This window comes from Cryptomeria japonica, chromosome 10 (assembly GCF_030272615.1).
Source record: "Cryptomeria japonica chromosome 10, Sugi_1.0, whole genome shotgun sequence".
Taxonomy (NCBI): domain Eukaryota; kingdom Viridiplantae; phylum Streptophyta; class Pinopsida; order Cupressales; family Cupressaceae; genus Cryptomeria; species Cryptomeria japonica.
Window position 1 is genome coordinate 553,590,812 of NC_081414.1, and position 20,137 is coordinate 553,610,948.

General features: G+C 33.9%; 1 protein-coding gene across 3 annotated transcripts; it reads left to right on the plus strand.

The window, feature by feature from the left end:
* The first annotated feature begins 16,061 nt into the window (after positions 1–16,061).
* LOC131060828 (uncharacterized) lies at positions 16,062–18,448 on the plus strand. 3 transcript variants are annotated; one of them, XM_057994247.2, is made up of 3 exons: positions 16,062–16,648; positions 17,323–17,505; positions 18,186–18,448. In XM_057994247.2, the coding sequence occupies exons 1-3, from the start codon at positions 16,457–16,459 to the stop codon at positions 18,240–18,242; spliced, it is 432 nt and encodes a 143-aa protein (XP_057850230.2). In that variant the 5' UTR covers positions 16,062–16,456; the 3' UTR covers positions 18,243–18,448. The 3 variants fall into 3 exon arrangements, 2 of the variants coding, with proteins under 2 accessions (XP_057850230.2, XP_057850229.2); XM_057994246.2 differs by lacking the exon at positions 18,186–18,448 and adding an exon at positions 17,597–17,991; XR_009110452.2 differs by lacking the exon at positions 18,186–18,448 and adding an exon at positions 17,597–17,991 and having other exon boundaries at positions 16,215–16,648; positions 17,336–17,505.
* Positions 18,449–20,137: the final 1,689 nt, after the last annotated feature.

Consider the following 20,137-nt stretch of genomic DNA (forward strand, 5'->3'; position numbering starts at 1 on the left):
ATAACGTGCTGAAATTTTAGAAACCTAATAGAGATACTAATGGAATTGTATTTGAAGTTGGAGAAAGTTTTGGTACTACAAACAATCATGATCACAATAAACCGGTAAGACAACCTAGTGCTTATAAATTTAATGGGAAATGTTTTAACTATAACAAGTATGGTCATAGAGAAAATTAGTGTAGATTTAGAAACAATATAAACATCAATGCACCCACCAGTCAATGTTCCAAATGCAACAAAGTTGGTCATAATTTAGAAAACTACAAAATGAATGTGAAATGTTATGTTTGTGGAAGATTTGGGCGCTTATCTAATCAATGCAGAACACAAACCAGCATAGGATATGGAAAAGCTATTCAGAAGAATAATGTAACTTGTTATGCCTGTAACAAAATTGGACATATTGCAAAATTTTGTAGAAGCAAGACTTCACCGGCAAATAGTAAAGCACCCAGTTTGAAAGGAAAAGAAAAGGCAAATGAGGTAAAGCAAGAATTTTCAAAACAATGGATTAGGAAGACAAATTAGAATGTTGATGAGACTATTTCTTCACTGGTAGAATAGAGTATTACTCCATCGGCAGGAGATTCTTCATCCAACTGAGAAGTAACCCTTTGGGGGTATTGCAGCAAATTGAATATCATGCAAATTACCCTAGGTCGATGGTGAGAAGATAGATTTCTTCTTTACCGACAGATGTGTTAAGTTTTCACTTAATTGACGAGCATTTAATGCAGTTGTTGAAAGAAATTTTATTATAAATCATCGATTTTCCCTCATTTTTGATTCACCGAGCATTCAAATTAGCAGTGAGCGTGAAATATAAGCAAAGGCATTCAAGGCGAAGGTGTGAAGCGATTTCTTTCAAACATTCAGATATTATTAGGCAGCTAAAGGTATTTTTCAAATGGCTTCTTCTTCTACTCCCGAATTTATTGCAAACCCTACTATTGTGGAAAAAGTAAAACGCCCTAGGCCCGTGTTCAAAATTATTCCTGAAGTAGCTAAGAAAGATGATTCCATAGGAGCATTTTCAAAGATTCCTAAAGGTGTAGCTTATGCTGAAGACCCTAGGATTTATATTTATTGCAACATTGAAGAATTAGGTTCTAAGGAATTGCTGAAAATATTTAGAACCGTAATTTGTGATGAAAATGGCACTGTTAAACCCAAGCACAAGATTGTGGAGACTTTAGGTTTTGTTGAGATAATGAATATGCCCAAATTTCTAGAAGAAGTAGTGAGAATTGTCCTATGTAGGGCACATGGAAAATTTCTTTGGTTAGATTCTGTCTGCAAATTTACCTGGCAAGCAATTAGGGCAGTAACATGTTTACCCTCAACCGACAGTAGACCAGACAAAACAAAGAAAGTCCCTAACAACAAAGTCATGACCCTAACCGGAGCAACATATGATACTATATCTATAAGAGTGAATGACATTAAGGACATCAATGTGAGATTCATAAGTATGGTTTTAGGTTACAAGACTACACATGCAAACAAACTTAATTCAGTTGCTAGTATTTGCATTAATAGTGCTTATGAAATGGTGAACAACAATGCAAAAATAGATGTATGTGAATGGATGAAGGATGAACTCATAGATAATTTGAAAAAGATTAAAGGAGACAAGAAAGGGACATTTCATTTTGGTAATCTCTTGGTATGCTTAATGTTGTATTTCACAAAGGAGATACCCAGTATAGGACATAAAGACTTTGGATATGACATACTAGTAGGAAAACAATTACAGGAAGCTTTCACCGGCATGGGTACTGCTAAGGACAACAATATAATTGAATATTTCAAAGCTTTTCAAGCCAAAATGAAAACTAGAGAAAGACTACCACAGAGTGTAGTGGATAAATATGATAAAGAAATCTGTTTTGTAATCAAGAAAGATGAAACATGGATGGAAGTTGTACTACCTAGGACTGTATGGGTAACAGAAATGGGTTATGAGGTAGATCTCAACATAATTGAGACTTATGCAAAAGCCTTGTTAGATGCACCAAGAGAACCAATAGAAGAAGTTTTTGGTAGTGTTGAAACAATTGAAAGCAATGTGAAAACAATGAAGCAAAGGAAGAAAAGAGAAAAATACATAAGAGATGCATTGAAGCAAGTAAAGGAAATCAAAGAAAATGTTATGAACATTACTGGTATATCGGCTAGTGAGATGGAAGGACTGCAACCGGAGGCACACATTTCACTAGTTGGCACATCTTCTGACAGTGAGATACCAGTTGAATTCAAAAGAGTTGAAAGGAAGAGAAATCCTTCACCGGTACCCTCTCCTCCACCCAAAAGGACAAGAACCTTAAGGAAGAAACAATAGGCAGTAAGGCAACTGACTAAGAAACTAACTCCTAAGAAGAAACAGAAACTGGTCATACCCTCATTGGATAATCTGCTAAATGAAATAACTGATGATGGTAATTTGGCTAATGTGAGAAAATTGTATAACACATTCAAAGATTCAGAAATGGAAAGCATTGAAAACAATATAATTTTACATCTAGATATATACAAGAAAGTTTTAATTGAAGTTGTGGATGACTTGCCCAATGAACTATATAGAAGATTAGATGCAAAGAGGATCGTCGTGATGGAATTGGACAAGAAACTAAAAGTTGAAAAACTTCTAGTTGTACATCTAGTTAACTCAAAAGAGGAGATTGATGACCTAATTTGTGAGGCTAACAGATTTGTTTTTGCTAGTGGTCACCAGCAAGTGAGTTTGATGGTAGGTAGAGTAAATGAGATTGCAGAGGAGATTGTTGATAAATGGGATATCTTTTTTGTGGTAAAAGAAAAACAAGAGGAATTGAACCGACCAAAGAAAACATTCAAATTTTATCATAAGGATAAAGACAAAGGGAAAGGTAAAGTTGGTGGAATACCAAACATCAAGATAACTGATAACTTGCCACCACCTTTGGATACTACGTCGGTACATACTGATGTTCCACTGGTTACTGAAAGTGAATGTATCACACATGACAACACTAATCCTGAATCTGAAATACTATTCACCATGAATGTAGACACTCAGGAAGTGAATATTGTTGTGGATAAAGAGGGTACAGAGGATAAGGATGATAATGTTGACAGTGGCAACATTGCTGATAAACTGGTAGAGACTATTGAGGTTGAGATCCAAATAGAAAAATCATTACAAACTAAGGAAACATTACAAATAGAGCAACCATTGGATACTAGAATGAATACTGAAGGTATAGATGCTAGCATAGAGAAACCTATTGAGACAGAGATACCGACAGTTGAGAACACAAAGAAACCTACTGAAACTAAGACACCAACAATTGAGCACACAGAGAAACTGACAAAGGCAGAGGTACAAATTGAGGTAGTGAAACCGGTAATCACTGAGATACCTAAATAATCCAACAAACCTTTACTGGTTGAAATACAAACTCAGACTGATCCACCGGAGGATAACATAGGCAAAATGGTTACAAATGTTGGAAGCACAGAGGTAATCAAGGTAGTTGGTCAGACATCTAGTACTTCATCAAGTGAATTCAGACCTACTAATGTGATAGAGGTACTCCTGGACTCTATCAAGAAGATAACTGACTGTAATGCATTGGCTTACAAAGCAATTGATGACACAATACTGATTCTTAAATTAATTGCACCGAAATGTAATATAGATCATGTAAAGGATTCTTAGGGTAAATTGGACACATTGTCCAAATTCATTACTGACAATGTAATAATAGTTGATAAGGTGAATGAGGACACCTTCAAAGAGAAAGTTGAAAAGGAAAAGGATAAATTCATTAAGGATACAATAAAGAAGTGCACAGAACATATAAACACACTTTTACTGGCACTGAATACTACAATTTTGGAATATAAACAGTTGTACAGATAAACATGTTGTCGTGCCTGTGAAGTGTGTACCTGTTCCTACAACACAAAACACTCAATAAATCATTACAAGCAATGGTTAATGAATTTAAAGCAAAGAAAGATAAAACCATAGCTAAGCGATCTATCGCCTCCTAGTAAATGCGAGTATGAATTTTTCTCTCTGATCTGGTTAGGTAAATTCTAGTTACTTAACTACACTTAAATGGAGGATTTAAATGATGAAGATGCATAAGCTAGAAATGATAGCATGATTAAGCTACATGATTTCATGATTATTCTATATAATAATCTAGAATGAAGATGTAATTAAGCTAAAATTGATCATTATGACAATGCTAAAATGATAAACTAAGAGCTATATGACTATAGTAACAATGCTTGAATGCAAATGAGATGGGATGATTATTGCTCCAAAATGGGGTCTATTTATAGGATTTCCAAGGCTAGGGGTGAGGTGGCAGGAATCAACGGTCAAGATTAAGTCTGAAGATATCAATGGTTAAATTGGAGGAGGTTGGAAAAGAGGTTGGATTAAAGGGAACATTTGGAGGTTGGTAGGAGAAGGGGTTGGATGAAAGGGGATAATGTCATCTCCATGGTGACAAGTGTCAAGAAGCTTCTAGAAAGGTTCGATAAAAGGGAACATTTAGTGACACGTGTCACAAAGATTTTCTCATGAGAGGGTAAACTGTTCAAGGAAAGGGGACATGGTGGTTAGGATGTGCACGCTAGGATGGTTAATTAAACCTGGGGTTAGATGGAATGAGTTAGGTTTAGGAATGGTTAGGTTAGGTGGTTAAAAGTTAGGAGAATTAGAATTTAAAAATTCAAATAATAGGAAAAGGCTAATTAATTTCAACAACTCATGAATTTGATTTTTTTTAATTATTTAGGAGATTTAGAAGAAGTGAATTTGATGGGGGGAATTAATTAATTTAAATTAATTAATCAAAGGGGATTATTGAAATGAACCTATTAAATAACTCCTTAGATTTATTAATAAGTAGATGAATGGGAGAATTTAATCAAATTGCTTAGTGAATTTAATTAAATTGCGAAGGGGGATTAATTAAATAATTTCTTATTCAATTAATTATCTTCAGACAATTTTTAGGTGTATATATTTTGCCCTTCTTTGAAGCGAGGTGTGATGATGCATTGATTCAAAGATTAAATTCCTTTTGATGTTGATATTGGTTCGATAGGATACCCCATTCCTTAATTGATAAATTGCGGTATGATGATGCCCCCTCGAGAGATTAATTGAGATTTATGAGATTGATGTCCCGATTACAATTGATTTGATTTCTGCAATGTTGATTGATGAAAATGCAAGTTCTTTGATCTTGATGATACAATTCTGATTGATTGATAAAGCTTGATATGATATGATAAGATTGATTGAGATTTAGTCTGGTTTCGGGAAGGATACATCCTGTATAAGACAAAGCTGATCAGAGCGTCTGGTTTTAGGAAGGATACATCCTGTATAAGACTAGATCAGAACGTCTGGTTTTAGGAAAGATACATCTTGTATAAGACTAGATCTGAACGTCTGGTTTCAGGAACGATATATCCTATGATGTGGGACAAGATTATCCTAAACAAATGTTTCAGTTTCGTGATAAAGGATGATATATCTTGATGAGAAACTATGTTTGAGTGATCAGTTTATCAAATAGGGTGATAATGCACTTTGAGATGTTTAGATCTTGAACTTGTTGAGGGTGAGCACTTGAAAATCTTGAGGTGTCTATGTTATAGAGTCTGATTTCGATGGATGATAACTTGACCAGGCCAACAAAGTAGACAATCCAAGCACAGATTGACAGATAACAAGTGTTTATGATTACTACAAATTGATCAAGCAAAATGATAGAGCTAAAAAATTCATGCAAAGTAATAGCTCTAGACTGATAAAAATAGAGACTCCTACGACAATACTTCATGAACCATACGACAAAACATACAAGACCAGATGACAAATCAGAAATTTCCTTTGAAAGAGTAGAGACTCATACAACAAAAATTTATGAACCATATGACAAAATAGATATCTCATACGACAGATAACCTGCCTTGTACGACAGAGAATAGGACAATGAAAAAAATGTTTGTTTTACCAAATTTGATTAGTGAATTTTGGTGTTTTGCTTTTTTGTTTTTCATTTTTAGATGTCTGATTTTTCAATTTAGGGATGAATACACAGCAAACACATGATGTGATAATCGACTCCAAGCATGCTAAACCCTAAGGAAATTGGCTAAGGAGAGAAAACCTTTGCTTGCAAGCTTAGGCACACACCCAATAGCTAATCAGAATATGATCGCTGAGTCTCACGCAATGGATTCTCAACGTCGTATTATCCGACTCCAAATGCTAATGGGGGCACGATATGGCAAGTATCTTGGGAGAGTTACTATCTCTCTTGCACAAAGATTATCACCCTTTTGGAGGTGAATCAGGTAGCTTCTAATTTAATCGAAACTAGTAAGGGATCCATTTGGTGCGTCGGGGTATAATACTCAATTAAGAGGTCTCCCAGCCTTGAAAACAAAGGTTTGCTATACCCGAAGGTACGGAGGAGAGCTATTCCTGAGCATTGTCGTTGACTTGATTTTCATCAAATCAAATTTATTTTATAGTGGGTTGGATTACTTGGCGTTAGCCGTTCCCAATTAGGTCGTGCCTGTGAAGTGTGTACCTGTTCCTGCAACACAAAAAACTCAATAAATCATTACAAGCAATGGTTAATGAATTTAAAGCAAAGAAAGATAAAACCATAGCTAAGTGATCTATTGCCTCCTAGTAAATGCGAGTATGAATTTTTCTCTCAGATCTAGTTAGGCAAATTCTAGTGACTTGACTACACTTAAATGGAGGATTTAAAAGATGAAGATGCATAAGATAGAAATGATAGCATGATTAAGCTACATGATTTCATGATTATTCTAGAAAATAAGTTAGAATGAAGATGCAATTAAGCTAAAATTGATCATTATGACAATGATAAAATGATAAACTAAGAGTTATATGACTATAGTAACAATGCTTGAATGCAAATGAGATGGGATGATTATTGCTCCAAAATGGGGTCTATTTATAGGAATTCTAAGGCTAGAGGTGAGGTGGCAGGAATCAACGATCAAGATTAAGTCTAAAGATATCAATGGTTAAATTGGAGGAGGTTGGCAAAGAGGTTGGTAGGAGAAGGAGTTGGATAAAAGGGGACAATGTCATCTCCATGGTGACAAGTATCAAGAAGCTTCTAGAAAGGTTCGATAAAAGGGAACATTTAGTGACACGTGTCACAAAGCTTTTCTCATGAGAGGGTAAACTATTCAAGGAAAGGGGACATGGTGGTTAGGATGTGCAAGATAGGATGGTTAATTAAACCCGGGGTTAGATGGAATGAGTTATGTTTAGGAATGGTTAGGTTAGGTGGTTAAAAGCTAGGAGAATTTGAATTTAAAAATTCAAATAATAAGAAAAAGCTAATTAATTTCAACAACTCATGAATTTGATTTGTTTTAATTATTTAGGAGATTTAGAAGAAGTGAATTTGATGGGGGGAATTAATTAATTTAAATTAATTAATCAAAGGGGATTATTGAAATGAACCTATTAAATAACTCCTTAGATTTATTAATAGGTAGATGAATGGGAGAATTTAATCAAATTGCTTAGTGAATTTAATTAAATTGGGAAGGGGGGTTACTTAAATAATTGCTTATTCAATTAATCATCTTCAGACCATTTTTAGGTGTATACACATGCAAACCACATCTGTTGACACGGGACATAGAAAAGGAAATAAGCAGAGTAGAGAAAGAAATAGATGACATAGCTGATAACATAATTGGTTCATCTGAACCTATATCAGTTATTGAGTGGGAAATAGCAGGTTTTGAGGAGAAACTGGAGAAATTTGAGAAAGAGAAGGCAAGGATTAAGGCTAATGCCAGAGAACTTAAGTATAAACTTGGTCCTAAGTTGGACAACCTTATCTCTCTGAGAAATGAGATCTCTAAGGCATTACTTCAAGTAGAAAGATCACCGAAAGAGCACATGCATCATCTCACCATCACAATCCAACAGACTGAGGCAACCTTAAATGACAGCAACAAATTCATGCAGAGTTTAAATTTGGTTTTGGTAGACATATTTCAGATTGTAACCAACCGGTTACAAACCTTGAGGTGAAATTTTTGCACTCGTTTGACAATTTTTGACAACCTTTTTCATTGATGTCAAAGGGGGAGTAGTGGAGAGAGAAAATTGATTAATCAGAGGAGATCATCTACTCAGGGGGAGCATATCTTTTTGGTAACTTTTTGGACTTCGATTTTTGGAAACAATTTTTGGATTTTTCTCATGAGTGTTACCATCAATGCCAAAAGGGGATATTGTTGGCATTCTACACTCTTATGAGAATAGTTGGTGTTGTCATTGATGGAAACCATCTGGCAACCTTCTAGCACTCATCTAGTAAAGCCATTGATAGGCACCGGCACCAGCATAGACATCTACATACACAGGTAGACACTTCATCGACAGTGGCAACAATGCATACCGGCACCCCAGCCGACAGGGAATAAACTTTTCTTTATTGTATTTAATTATAATTATCTTTTGTAAAGCCAACATGGCATATTGTAAACGACTCATATATATGTATGAGATCTTATAGGTCATTTTGTGTAGTAAGGTATATGCATGGACAAAATATATAGATGATATTTTGTAAAAGGAGATATAGTTGACAACAAAGGTTTTGGTTATAGAATGAGCTTAAACCGATACTAAACCTAGCATAGTTGATGCTAATTTGAAGCAATACATTGTATTGGATTTCATAATCCACTTTTGTAGTCAGTGTGACTCTTATTGAGTAGTGAGCTCTAGGCATTTGGCCTCCCTGCATGTGCAAGCCCCTCATTGTAACTAATATTTATTCATTGGCCAGTGAGTGAATATTGTGGGTCACAAATCCCACCGAGGTTTTTCCCACACTGGGTTTCCTTGTTAAACATCTTGTGTTATGGTGTGTTTTCTATGATGTATTTATTGTTCCTGTTTACTGCATTAATTCTTATTTATCGATACACTATTTTGGGATGCAAAGTTTTTAATAAGGTTAAATATTCTGCTAATCGGTTAGATACTAATTCACCCCCTCCCCTCTCTGTATCTTTGGGACTGTCATTAATCCTAACAGATCATGCATGCCTTTTTATTACCAAATCTGACTTGACCACCATCAAATTCTTACAGGGTTAGAAACTTTCATTTATGACCTATCATATGATGAGAACATCCACTGTCTATTACCCATTCATTTGTGTCTTCAAATTTTGTTCCAAGGTCCTTTTCCTCATTCTTGATAACTGGTTTTAGATCATCTTCCTTCATAGCATAAAATACCTAGTCTTTTCCATTGTCAAATCCACTAGCTGAATCTCCTGCCGGTTCTTCTTCTGATTCATCAGTTACTCCTTCCTCATCAACATAGTAGCATGATTTGTTTTTGTATTTCCTGTACTTATGCTTGATCTGATATCCAGGGTTAGGCTTAAAAGATCTTCTTTCTTTTTCTTCCAATTTTGAATTCCTTTCAGGACATCTAGATGCAAAATTACCTATCTTATTACATGCAAAACATTTGAAAGGAGATTTTCCTTCATAATTTCTTCCCAACGGACCTCTAGGTATCCTTCTAGCAAATAGGGCTTCAAGCTGCTCAAGCTCTTCATCTTCTTTTTCATACAAAACTTTCTAATCTTGCTTCTTGATTGATGATATAGATGACTTAAATGCAGTATCAACCTTTGTAGCTCTAGGAGGACCAAATTCTTCAATCTCAAAAGCAGATATCTTCCCAACAAGAGTATCTCTATTGAAAGAAGAATTAGGCATGGTTATTATCTCATTAATTGTAGTTACCTTCATCTTATATGTTGGTGGAAAAACCCTTAACACTTTTAAAACAATCTCTTCCTTGCTCAGAGATACACCACAACACTGAATTCCCAATACAATTTCATTAACCCTTTCCATGAATGCATAAATTCTTTCATCTTCTTCCATCTTCAAGTTTTCATATCTTACCTGGTAACATTCAAGTTTTGCAATTTTAACAGTAGGATCACCTTCATTCAGAGTCTCCAACTTGTCCCAATAGCTTTTGCTAATGATTTGTCTGATAGTCCCATGATTAACTGATCTGATCTGATAAGGCGCTTAAGAGGGCTTCTATATCTTTGCAATCATTCTCAATGTTATTATCCAATTTTCCTGGTGCAGGAATGCCAGATGTCGAATTATGAGGAGTGTAACCATTCTCAGTTATTTCCCAAATTTCCTTTCTAATGCATCTTAAATGAGTCTCCATCTGAATCTTCCATACTCCATAGTTTGTTCCATCAAGCCTAGGGCTATCCTTCCCAAAAACATGAGTTGAACTATTAGTTGCCATAGAATCTTCCTCAAGCGGTTAAGCTTCTACAAAAAGAGGACCAGACTTTGATACCAATTGTTAGGATAACTGGTGAACAACTGAGGGGGGGTGAATCAGTTGTTAACAGATTATGTGAATTAAAGCACTTAAAACCTTATACCAGTATAATTGATTAAGAATTAAAGCATAAATGAAAACAAGAGAATCAATATGATGCAACCATAACACATAACACCATGATTTGTACGTAGAAAACGTCAATGAGGAAAAACCACAATGGGAAACCCTACCCACAGTTAGATGATACTTCTGCAGCAAGTATATGATTACAATAGAGGCCTACACACACAGGAAGGCACACTGCCTAGAGCGCACTGCTCATCACAATGGAGTCTCATTGAATACAGATATTTCAACCACCTCAAGATGTTTGGACTACAATCTAGAGAGAAGAACTGTCAGTGATAGCATCAAACATGCTAGATTAGAGTTCTAGTTAAGCTCAATACCAGAGGTCTAAAAATTCTTACATAAACCCAACTCGATCACCTATGTTTGACCAAATCCTCTGCACAAAATATTATTACATTATTCACTCCTTTCCCATATCCATATGTCCACACCTCATCTACAATGAGATCTTACATATATTTATGCCAACCCAGGACCTAACCAATTAGGTCGGCCACACAAATGATAATACAATAGATCCATTACATAATCCTGAAATAAAATCATAACACATGTCGGCCTAAGGCCAAAAAAATAGCATCCAATCAATGAAACATCCTGGAAGCGCATCCGAGGATCCACCAACACGTTTCATGCAAACCGGTACATAACCTAGATAGCACCAGACCTAAATTAGATCCACACATGTGAAAGCAATGACACCGATAAATCAAGGCACGGACACAATCACCATCAACATCCTAAATCCCTTCTATAAGCTACACCAACACCACTTATGCATAACATCAAAGATCTTCAATAAAGCTCTATCAGTAAAACCCTTACCGGGCCAATAAAGCAAGCTTACTAGAACAAAAGATAGCATCTAATCATCAAGTCAATACCAACTAATTGAAACATATTTCAAAAGCATATGAACCATCCATACAAACATATTCCATCAACCAGATCATACCAGTGGCAATCAATTGATTATCTTCCCAATCCAATCTTCCTACCGGAAGCTAGTAAACAACCAAAATATCAAGTATTGACATCAATGACAAAACATCACTGCAACACATAATCAATTCCATCATATGGCCAACAGATCAACCCACAAATAATCCACACCCAAAATCATTTTAATGACATGAATTATCAAATCATTATTCAACTTGAAAATTCTCCTAAGCTATTTGTCAAAGACTTTCATCCATAAAATCCATTTTTTTTCTTTTTTTGTACACAAGCCTCACTAGAGTATCCATGTCTGTTAGCCTCTCAAAACACTAGTATAACAAGCCAAAGGCACAAATAATACCTCATAGATCCCTTCAATAAATAAAAATTTATTTAACACACTTATCTCTCAAAATTTATTTTAAGGTAATCAATAATCTTTCATCCCCTCCCAAAAATACCATCCACCATCATAAATATAATCCTTTTCATCTGTACCAAAATTTGGATATGATTCCACCCAAACTATACTATTTGAGAAAAAGGTCCTGAGTTGGCCTGAGGAACAAACAAGTTAGCATAATCTCAAGCCACACATTGGTTGATTCGTCTCCCCATTGACCCTCCCATCATTGACCCCCTAGGTCCTAACTACAAGTCCCATGGTGGGAGCGATCTCCAACCCAATTGTTTATGTTGTTGTCACTTCCTTTTCTTCTTTTGCCTACATTTTTAAGAATTCTCCTTCTTGAAATATAATTAATTAAATATTTTTTATATTTAATTAATCTAGCATTATTCCTCTAAATCACTTTCAAAAATCAATATTCCCTCTATTTCTCATATTTAAATATTTTTTATTATTTAACTATTCTAAGTTTCCTTCAATGTTAACTAAATGATATTATTATTTAATTAATTTCTTTCTCTATAATAATTAAATAATCTAATTATTAATTATTTAATTAGCTAACTAATTCTTCTATAATTAAATGAATTCTTAAATTTATAAATAAGTATTCCTTCTTCTAAACATATATTTTCTAAAAATAAATTAAATATTTATTTTAATTATTTTATCCTCACATGCACACAATTAAATAATTTTTTGTTTAATGTTAATTACTTCTCCACTTCCACCTCTCAACTAGCACTCACTTTGAGTTCAACTAATTAATCAATTTAGTCTTTTCAATCATGCATCCACATCTCTCCATCTTGCAATCAATTATCTCCTACTCAAGTCTTCGCACCAAATATCACCCATTGATCTTCAATCTTTCTCATCAAATCTCGACCATTCATCACTATCAAAGATCTATAATAAATCTTCATTTTTAATCATCAACGACCACAGTCTTTGAGCTTTTTTGGGGATCACACTGTCAAAATAGTGCTTCAATATAATTATGAGAGCAATACATTGCCAATACAAAAATGTTGAGAAGAGCAATGGAGGTGAAAATATTGACTGCATAAAGTATTATCATTTTATTATTTGATTTATTGCATTCGTCATACATTCTTCATTTTTTGAGATTTAGGACATGTAGTGTATTTCTTAGGATTTGTGGTTGTACATTATTGTTTCACATCGATTTCTATTTTGGTTTCTACAAAAACCTTAATAAATCTCACAATGAAAAAACTTAAGTGGTACCTTGCTTTCAATAGGTCTTGATTCTATGTTAAGTTTGAAAAAATCTTTCTCCCATAACTAGTTTATCATGGCTACTTCTTCAATTCATAGCCTCATAATTATTATATCTATCTATTGTACTACTATAGTTTCAGACAATTCTTTTGCTTCGCCCTTCCTCAAATTTATATATAATGAGGCTATTTTTCTTAGGTTTCTCACTTTGGGTGGTTGCTAGATCCAAATTTATTCTTCATCCTATGATGAGAATATGAGCAATGCTACCATTTAGAGTAATTATAATGTAAGGACAAATAATTACCTTCTTCAAATGTAGTAACTGCGTATGATCTTATGGTTTCAAAATAAAATTTCTAGGTCTAGGAAATATAAAATGGATTAAGTGGGGGAATTAGCATCAAAATATAAGAAGGTGCCATTGTAGCCATTAGATTATTCGTCAAGGGCTTAAAAATTCATAAAATTAATAAATTCAAAAATAAGTAACATGTGGATGCTTTTCTCGGAGGCAAGGAGAGACTCTATAAATCTTAGGCTAGTTACCTTTGTTAAGTCCTTCCCAATCTATAGGCCAATATATGTATCACCCTAATAAAAAAATTATCCTTGAAGGTTGTTACAAGTGTATGTTCTCATATCACTACCTTCTAGTTAATTATTTAAGGTGAAGATAGTTCATCAATTTTCCTTTTTACCTTCCAATGACCCTTGAATAGTTTGTTCAATATGTTTTTCTTGGTAAAGTTGACCTTCCCCTCCGTCAAATCTACATATACAAGCTGGTTGAATTCAAAAAAGCTAAAAGCGTCCCACCTAGAACTATGAATTGGATCTAGATTATTGATCATGGAAAGCCTAATAAGGCTTCTTTATGACCTAATCCCATCATTACAGTCTGATTGGTAAAACTCAAAATCCTTGCTTTCACTCCCTTGAGTCATGGTCTAGTGACTTTTTTTACCACCCCTTTCCCTACCTTGAAACCCCACTCTCTAATTCTATTGAACTTCCCACTAAAGTGTAAAGTATAAAGACAAGTCCCCTATGGATGATGTAACCCTAGAGAGTTATTCACCTCCCCTAAATCTAAACATGTCAATGCTACTTTGGAGGAAGCCAAACAAGAAAATACCATGTCCAAGGTAAGAAGGATAAGACTTTCTATAGGAACTATGAAGAATTGGAGATTGAAATGAGACACCTTTAGGATAGTTTCGACCAACATAACATCATCCTATGATGGTTCAAGAATAAAAACAAAAGGTTAAAAAAAGGAATCTCCTCTCTTAGCAATCAAATTAGAGGAGATGAAATTGAAATTGATATCCATGTTTTTTAAAGAGTGGAGAAAAAAAAAAAAAAAAATCTAACCTTATGCTCATTTATATCATGGTACTAAAGTAGAGAATGGAGATGATGGAGTGAATTCAATTGAAATTCTTATCCTCCCTAAAGAATTTTATGTAGATTAGAAAAATCACAATTAAGAACTTTGCAACAAGCATGACTTGATTGTATGTTCAACATGAAATATTATATGGTTGGCAAAGGACTTAAGATTTAAAATCCAATTCCAAAACAAATAAATCCAAAAAATATATGGCCAAAGTGGATAGTAAGATTATGGTGAAACATGTAAGCTTTCTTAGGGGTGAATGGAATTATATAAAAGGTCTTAAGTTTATGTCTTCTAACTAATTTTCTTCACTATCTCTATGTTGTTTGTGTTGATTTATAGTATTGCCTTTTGATGTGGCTTTTCACGTATCATGAGAACCTTTTTTGTGTGTCTTGATTTTAGGACATGTTGTGGACCTTTGAATCCCATTTGCAAAAGGGGTTGGCCCTTTCAAAAACCCACTTTTACCCTTAATATGAAAAGAAAAAAAAATGATCAATATTACACTAGAAATAAATGTACACCCATCTCATTACTACTCATCAAAACTAAAAACTTCCTCTTTATCAAATGTAAATAATATATTTGTCCACTCATGTGATATATACCCATCAAAACTTAATTTGTTATCATTTAAATAATGTATCTATTAACTTCTAAAAATGTATTTAAACATGGTTTTAAAAGTTAATATTTTTTCCAAGTGGGACACTAATTTGATATATTAGACTGTCTTGACATATGCCCCCAAAAAGAGTCATTTCTCATTTACCTTGTATGTTACCTTAGAAGATGTACATACATCAAATCTCTCATTTTGAAATCTATTATACACAAACACCATCATCATTCATCCACTTATGAAGTTAAACATATGTAAACTAAGTATTCTTTGTAGCTGTATGAAAGTCAAGAATAAAGAGTCAGCCCTAAATTATTTTATACTAATACCTAAGAAATACATATATATATATATATATATACATATATATACATATATACATATATATACATATATACATATATATACATATATACATATATACATATATATACATATATATACATATATACATATATATAAAATACTCAATTATGATTTTATGTAGTAGAATATTACCTATTTCCATTATAAATTTATGTATTAGAATATTACCTATTCATTAATACCCCAGAGACTAACCCTGAGTTCTTCTAATTCACATCTGCAAGCTATGTTCAAAGAAAATGGGTTAATTCTAATCGACTAGAAATAGTATCTTGCTTTAAAAGTACACAAACTCATTTCAAAGCTTTTTGATCATTTATTTTGATAGATAAATCTTACAGAGTAACATCTGCCTTTCCTCATCTAGAAAGATATTTGGAGCAATTTTTTTCCTTCCTTACTGGTAAGCTGTTCAAAACATTTTTCTCCTTGGTTGGGCCTCAATTTTGGGAGATGCTATTTACTACTGAATGAGGTTCCGCCTTGGTCTACTGCTTGAACAATGGACGCCATATTTTTCTCTGTGGGGATACAAGAGACTAACGTCTTTCAGTTCCTAATCAAGATGTACAGCCAGCAAATGAGTTAACTCTTATCATTATTGCTTAGTCCATTTAGAAAGAGTCTTAAAAATTATACTAATGTCCACAAGCGAACAAAATGTGGGCAGTGAAATTCCTCAATATGTTTCATGTATGCTATATCAATGAAGTCCCCAACTCATCTGTGGTGAATAGAATATAGTAAAATAATACCATAAAACTACAACAAATGCAAGCCAGCATTCTGCCATCTGCCAGGGAGAAGGTGACAATTTTAAGTGGTTCACAGCTGTCAATGATCATTTTCCCAAACCTAGCATTATAAAGTTCCTCCTTTCCTCTCTTGAGAACCAGAATTTCATATTTTGAAATGTATGCAGCCATTGGGGTTTACTGCACTAGGTTCCATGGATGTTGCAGTCAGATAGCTCCCAATGGAAAGGGTGTATCTCTCCTAGCATTCAAGGCCGATTTCCTATTCCATGGAGGAATGCTTGTTTCATCTTCCAAGACCATTGCCCTCCACTCTCCCCACTTAGCTCTCTCAGAGACTAAAGCAGATGTGAGAAAAAATATTTCATTTATTCTTACTAAAGATGAACTTGTCTTTTTTAGACTTAAGATTTTTATATTTTACGATATTGACATGAGATGTTTTTGGATTTGATTTTGTCTTTTCTTTTCTTCTTTTCTTGATGATGAATCGTAGAATTTGATTCAAAATATCCAAAAAAAACCATGCAGTCAAATCTAGAAATATCTCATACTGAACTGTTTTTTTGATGAAATGTTAAAAAAAAATCATTAAATCTAGCACTAGCTAATCTGTTTTAGTTGATTCTATGTAATGAATTTCTAATTCTCCTTTTTATTGATTTTTCAGATCAAATTTCATGATCCATCATTTTATCTTCTCTTTTTTCTTAATAATAAATCATTAAATTTGATCTAAAACATTAACCACACAATCAAACACAAAAACATTTCTTACTGAACTGTCTCTTGATCCAATGTTAAAAAAAATAAAATCATTAAATCTAGCACTAGCTTATCTGATTCTCTGTAATGAATTTCTAATTCTCTCTTGCAAAGAAAGTTATTTTCCTGAAAGTAAACAGCCAAGTAGTTTGTCAATTTCAATGTCAAAGAGATTTAACATCTAAATTAACAGACAACTCACGGGTTGTTGAATCCATTCTGAGCTATTCTGACTAGGGTGCACCCTTACAAATTCAGTCTGTATTTGCAGGTAGAAGTGAGGACAAGGGAAGCACAGAGCCTGAAGCTTCACTTGTTCTTCTAAACAAATTCTTGCTTGCTTCTGTCCATAAAAGGGGTCTACATGGACTTGGTCTTGATGTCAAGCAAGGAGTTGTACCCTGCTTCAATGGGTTTGCACTCGATGTTTTCCAAACAAAGGTATTTTAACCATTTCCTTTGAGTTCATTCTCTTGTCTATAGGACCAATCTCTCATGATAGCTAATACACTTGGTATTTTGGATTTCGTAGCAACAAGCAAAGCATTCGAGCCAAGGAGAAAAGAGAATTACTCTCACAAACAATCAACTGAGTCAACATACTACCAGATGAATTCAAAATCAATTGGGCTATAATCAAACACAATATACTACCAGTTGAATTCAAAATCAACAGCCAATAGCATATGTTTATACCCCTTGTAATGACAGATGATCAGGCATAGCTTTTAAAGATTTTTGGTTTTTTTATATTTTGATGATAAAGCATTTAATGTGATTCGAAATGTTGATGAAAAACTCTTAACACAATCTAATCTAGAAACAATAATGATCAACCATCATTACTTCCAATATCGATACAAGAGTTTTACAGCTAAAAAATTGTAAAAAACAATAAGAATTGTAATTACAGCTTAAAAAAAATTGCGTAATAAGGATTGTAGTTTGTTGGGTTAGGGCTGAAGGTGTACGAAGTCGTGGAGCTTTTTTTTTGTTTGGTACAGATGCACATGTGAATGATGATTGTGATGTAATGCCAAAAATGCTCTCGTGAATGCTCTCGTGAATAGTAATATTGTGAATCATGTCTATTCTAATTGATGTGTGGTACCCGAGTGCAGAAGACAATCCAGCTGTATCGATCATTAGAAAGGCAAAACCATTGCAAGGGAACGTGATATCTCACGAGTTGGCTTATCATTTCTGCTTGTCATATGAAAACGATGCAAAAATCTTGTCATCTTGCCTCCTAAGAAATCAGAAATAGATTTGTATTCGTCTGGAATGGGCTGCATTGTTGGATAGAATTTATCTCTTAACTTAGCTCTCAGACAGGCATCTTATATAATTTGGAAGTGATTGATTTTAAGAGATTTAAACAAAAGTTGAGGAATTCAGAATACTTTTTCTTATGTCATTGTTTTCATTTTCATTCACTGTCACGCAATTTAAAGTTGATAGAAAATAAATTCAATTAATAAATGTCTATTGTTTTAGCAAGCTTTTGTAAATTTGATATAGTTAGTAAACAATCTAGTGAGTGTATAATTGGATTTTTTTTTAGATATTAGACATATCCACTACTTAATTGGCTTGGGAAAGGAAACTACTATTGAGTGTGTTGGTTAATAGATTTGTCTTTCACACAATTTAATTCTTTAACTTTTGCATGTCCATAAATGAAAGACAAAACACACTAACAGTTGGATAACTGCTTAAACAATTAACATCTGTATACGGGTACAACTCCCCAAGAATGATTTTCAATAAGCTTAGGTTACAACAATTTCTATGCACACTTTTTACCAAAAAGCATTAAAGATATTTAAGCATTCATTTGTCAACACAAAATGAATACCGCAAATATTTTTAAGCACAATTTTTTTTTAAAAGTTCACAGACTTTCATTCCTTTAATCGGTAAGACAGACATTTCAGAAGTTTTTCTTTTTGCACATTCACATACACTGCATCAGAAAAATGACAAATTCCGCAATTGAATCAAATCTTCACAGAGATTCACACTTTAATTTATAAATACACAGATTTAAAAGACAGAATATGCTACAATTTCATTCACAGATCAAATTGTCTTTCCTTTAGAATACATAGCACTGCAAAAATATAAAGTTTATGTCCTATCTCAACCAAAATTTGTTCGGGCCATTTACAAGGCTTATAACAGAGTATATACAGCCACCAGGCCATGATAGTTCGTTACAATTAAAACCAGAGTAAAATGTCTAGCTCTCCCCGAGATTAAAATAAGTCTATCCCTAAAACTAAAAAGCAACTACCAAAACAGGAAAAGCGGCATAAGCCGCGAGCAACAGCTATGTGATCAATCTCCGGTAGTCGACGTGGCATCCACCTGTTTCTCCTAAGGCGAAGGAGTGTTGTGGATATTGCGCCATTCCAAATGAGCTATAGAGAAGTTGACGATGAGCTAGTAATGCGGAAGACCAATATGAAGTATTCGCTGCTTCTAGACCTCCTTCTTCTTCCTCACCTGTACAACTTGTCCCTTATGTGTCTCGAGATAATCAAAGCAAACAACCAACATGGATTCAATTCGTGCAATTTTTGAGAAGTCTTCTATTGTTAAGGATTTTTCTTCCTGGATTTGTTGAACTCGATCCTTGAAGGCTTGAATCATATTAGTTGAATCTTCAAGTGTCTGCCTATCATCTTTCATGAGCTGAATATCTATGCACTTCATAACTTCTTGCATAATATTAATCAATTATTTTAACTCCTTCAAAAGTTTGATTGATTCTTCATGCCCCTACTCAATAATAGAGTTCCTTCATTCGATATTTTCTTTACATACAAAAAGCACATTGTCATCTAGACCATGCACTAGTTTTTCTACCAAGAAGTTCATGACTATATACCTTTGGGTATCTCTCATTTGTTTCAGCACAGCTACCCATTTGCATTTCTCTTTCTCCCAGGTGATTATTTTTGTTTCTAATTTCTTTCCCACAGACTCTGCACTTCCAAATAAATTAATCAGATCAGAGATGTAGCTTGTGCCTTGCTGAGCAATTAATTCCAACCACTCACTAAAAATG

Excerpts from the sequence above, each read along its gene's own strand:
- LOC131060828 (XM_057994246.2), top strand. The coding sequence starts at position 16,457 with ATGTATGCAGCCATTGGGGTTTACTGCACTAGGTTCCATGGATGTTGC. Across the intron at positions 16,649-17,322 it reads TCTCAGAGACTAAAGCAGAT|TCTGTATTTGCAGGTAGAAG; the intron begins GTGAGAAAAAAT and ends TTACAAATTCAG. Across the intron at positions 17,506-17,596 it reads TCGATGTTTTCCAAACAAAG|CAACAAGCAAAGCATTCGAG; the intron begins GTATTTTAACCA and ends TGGATTTCGTAG.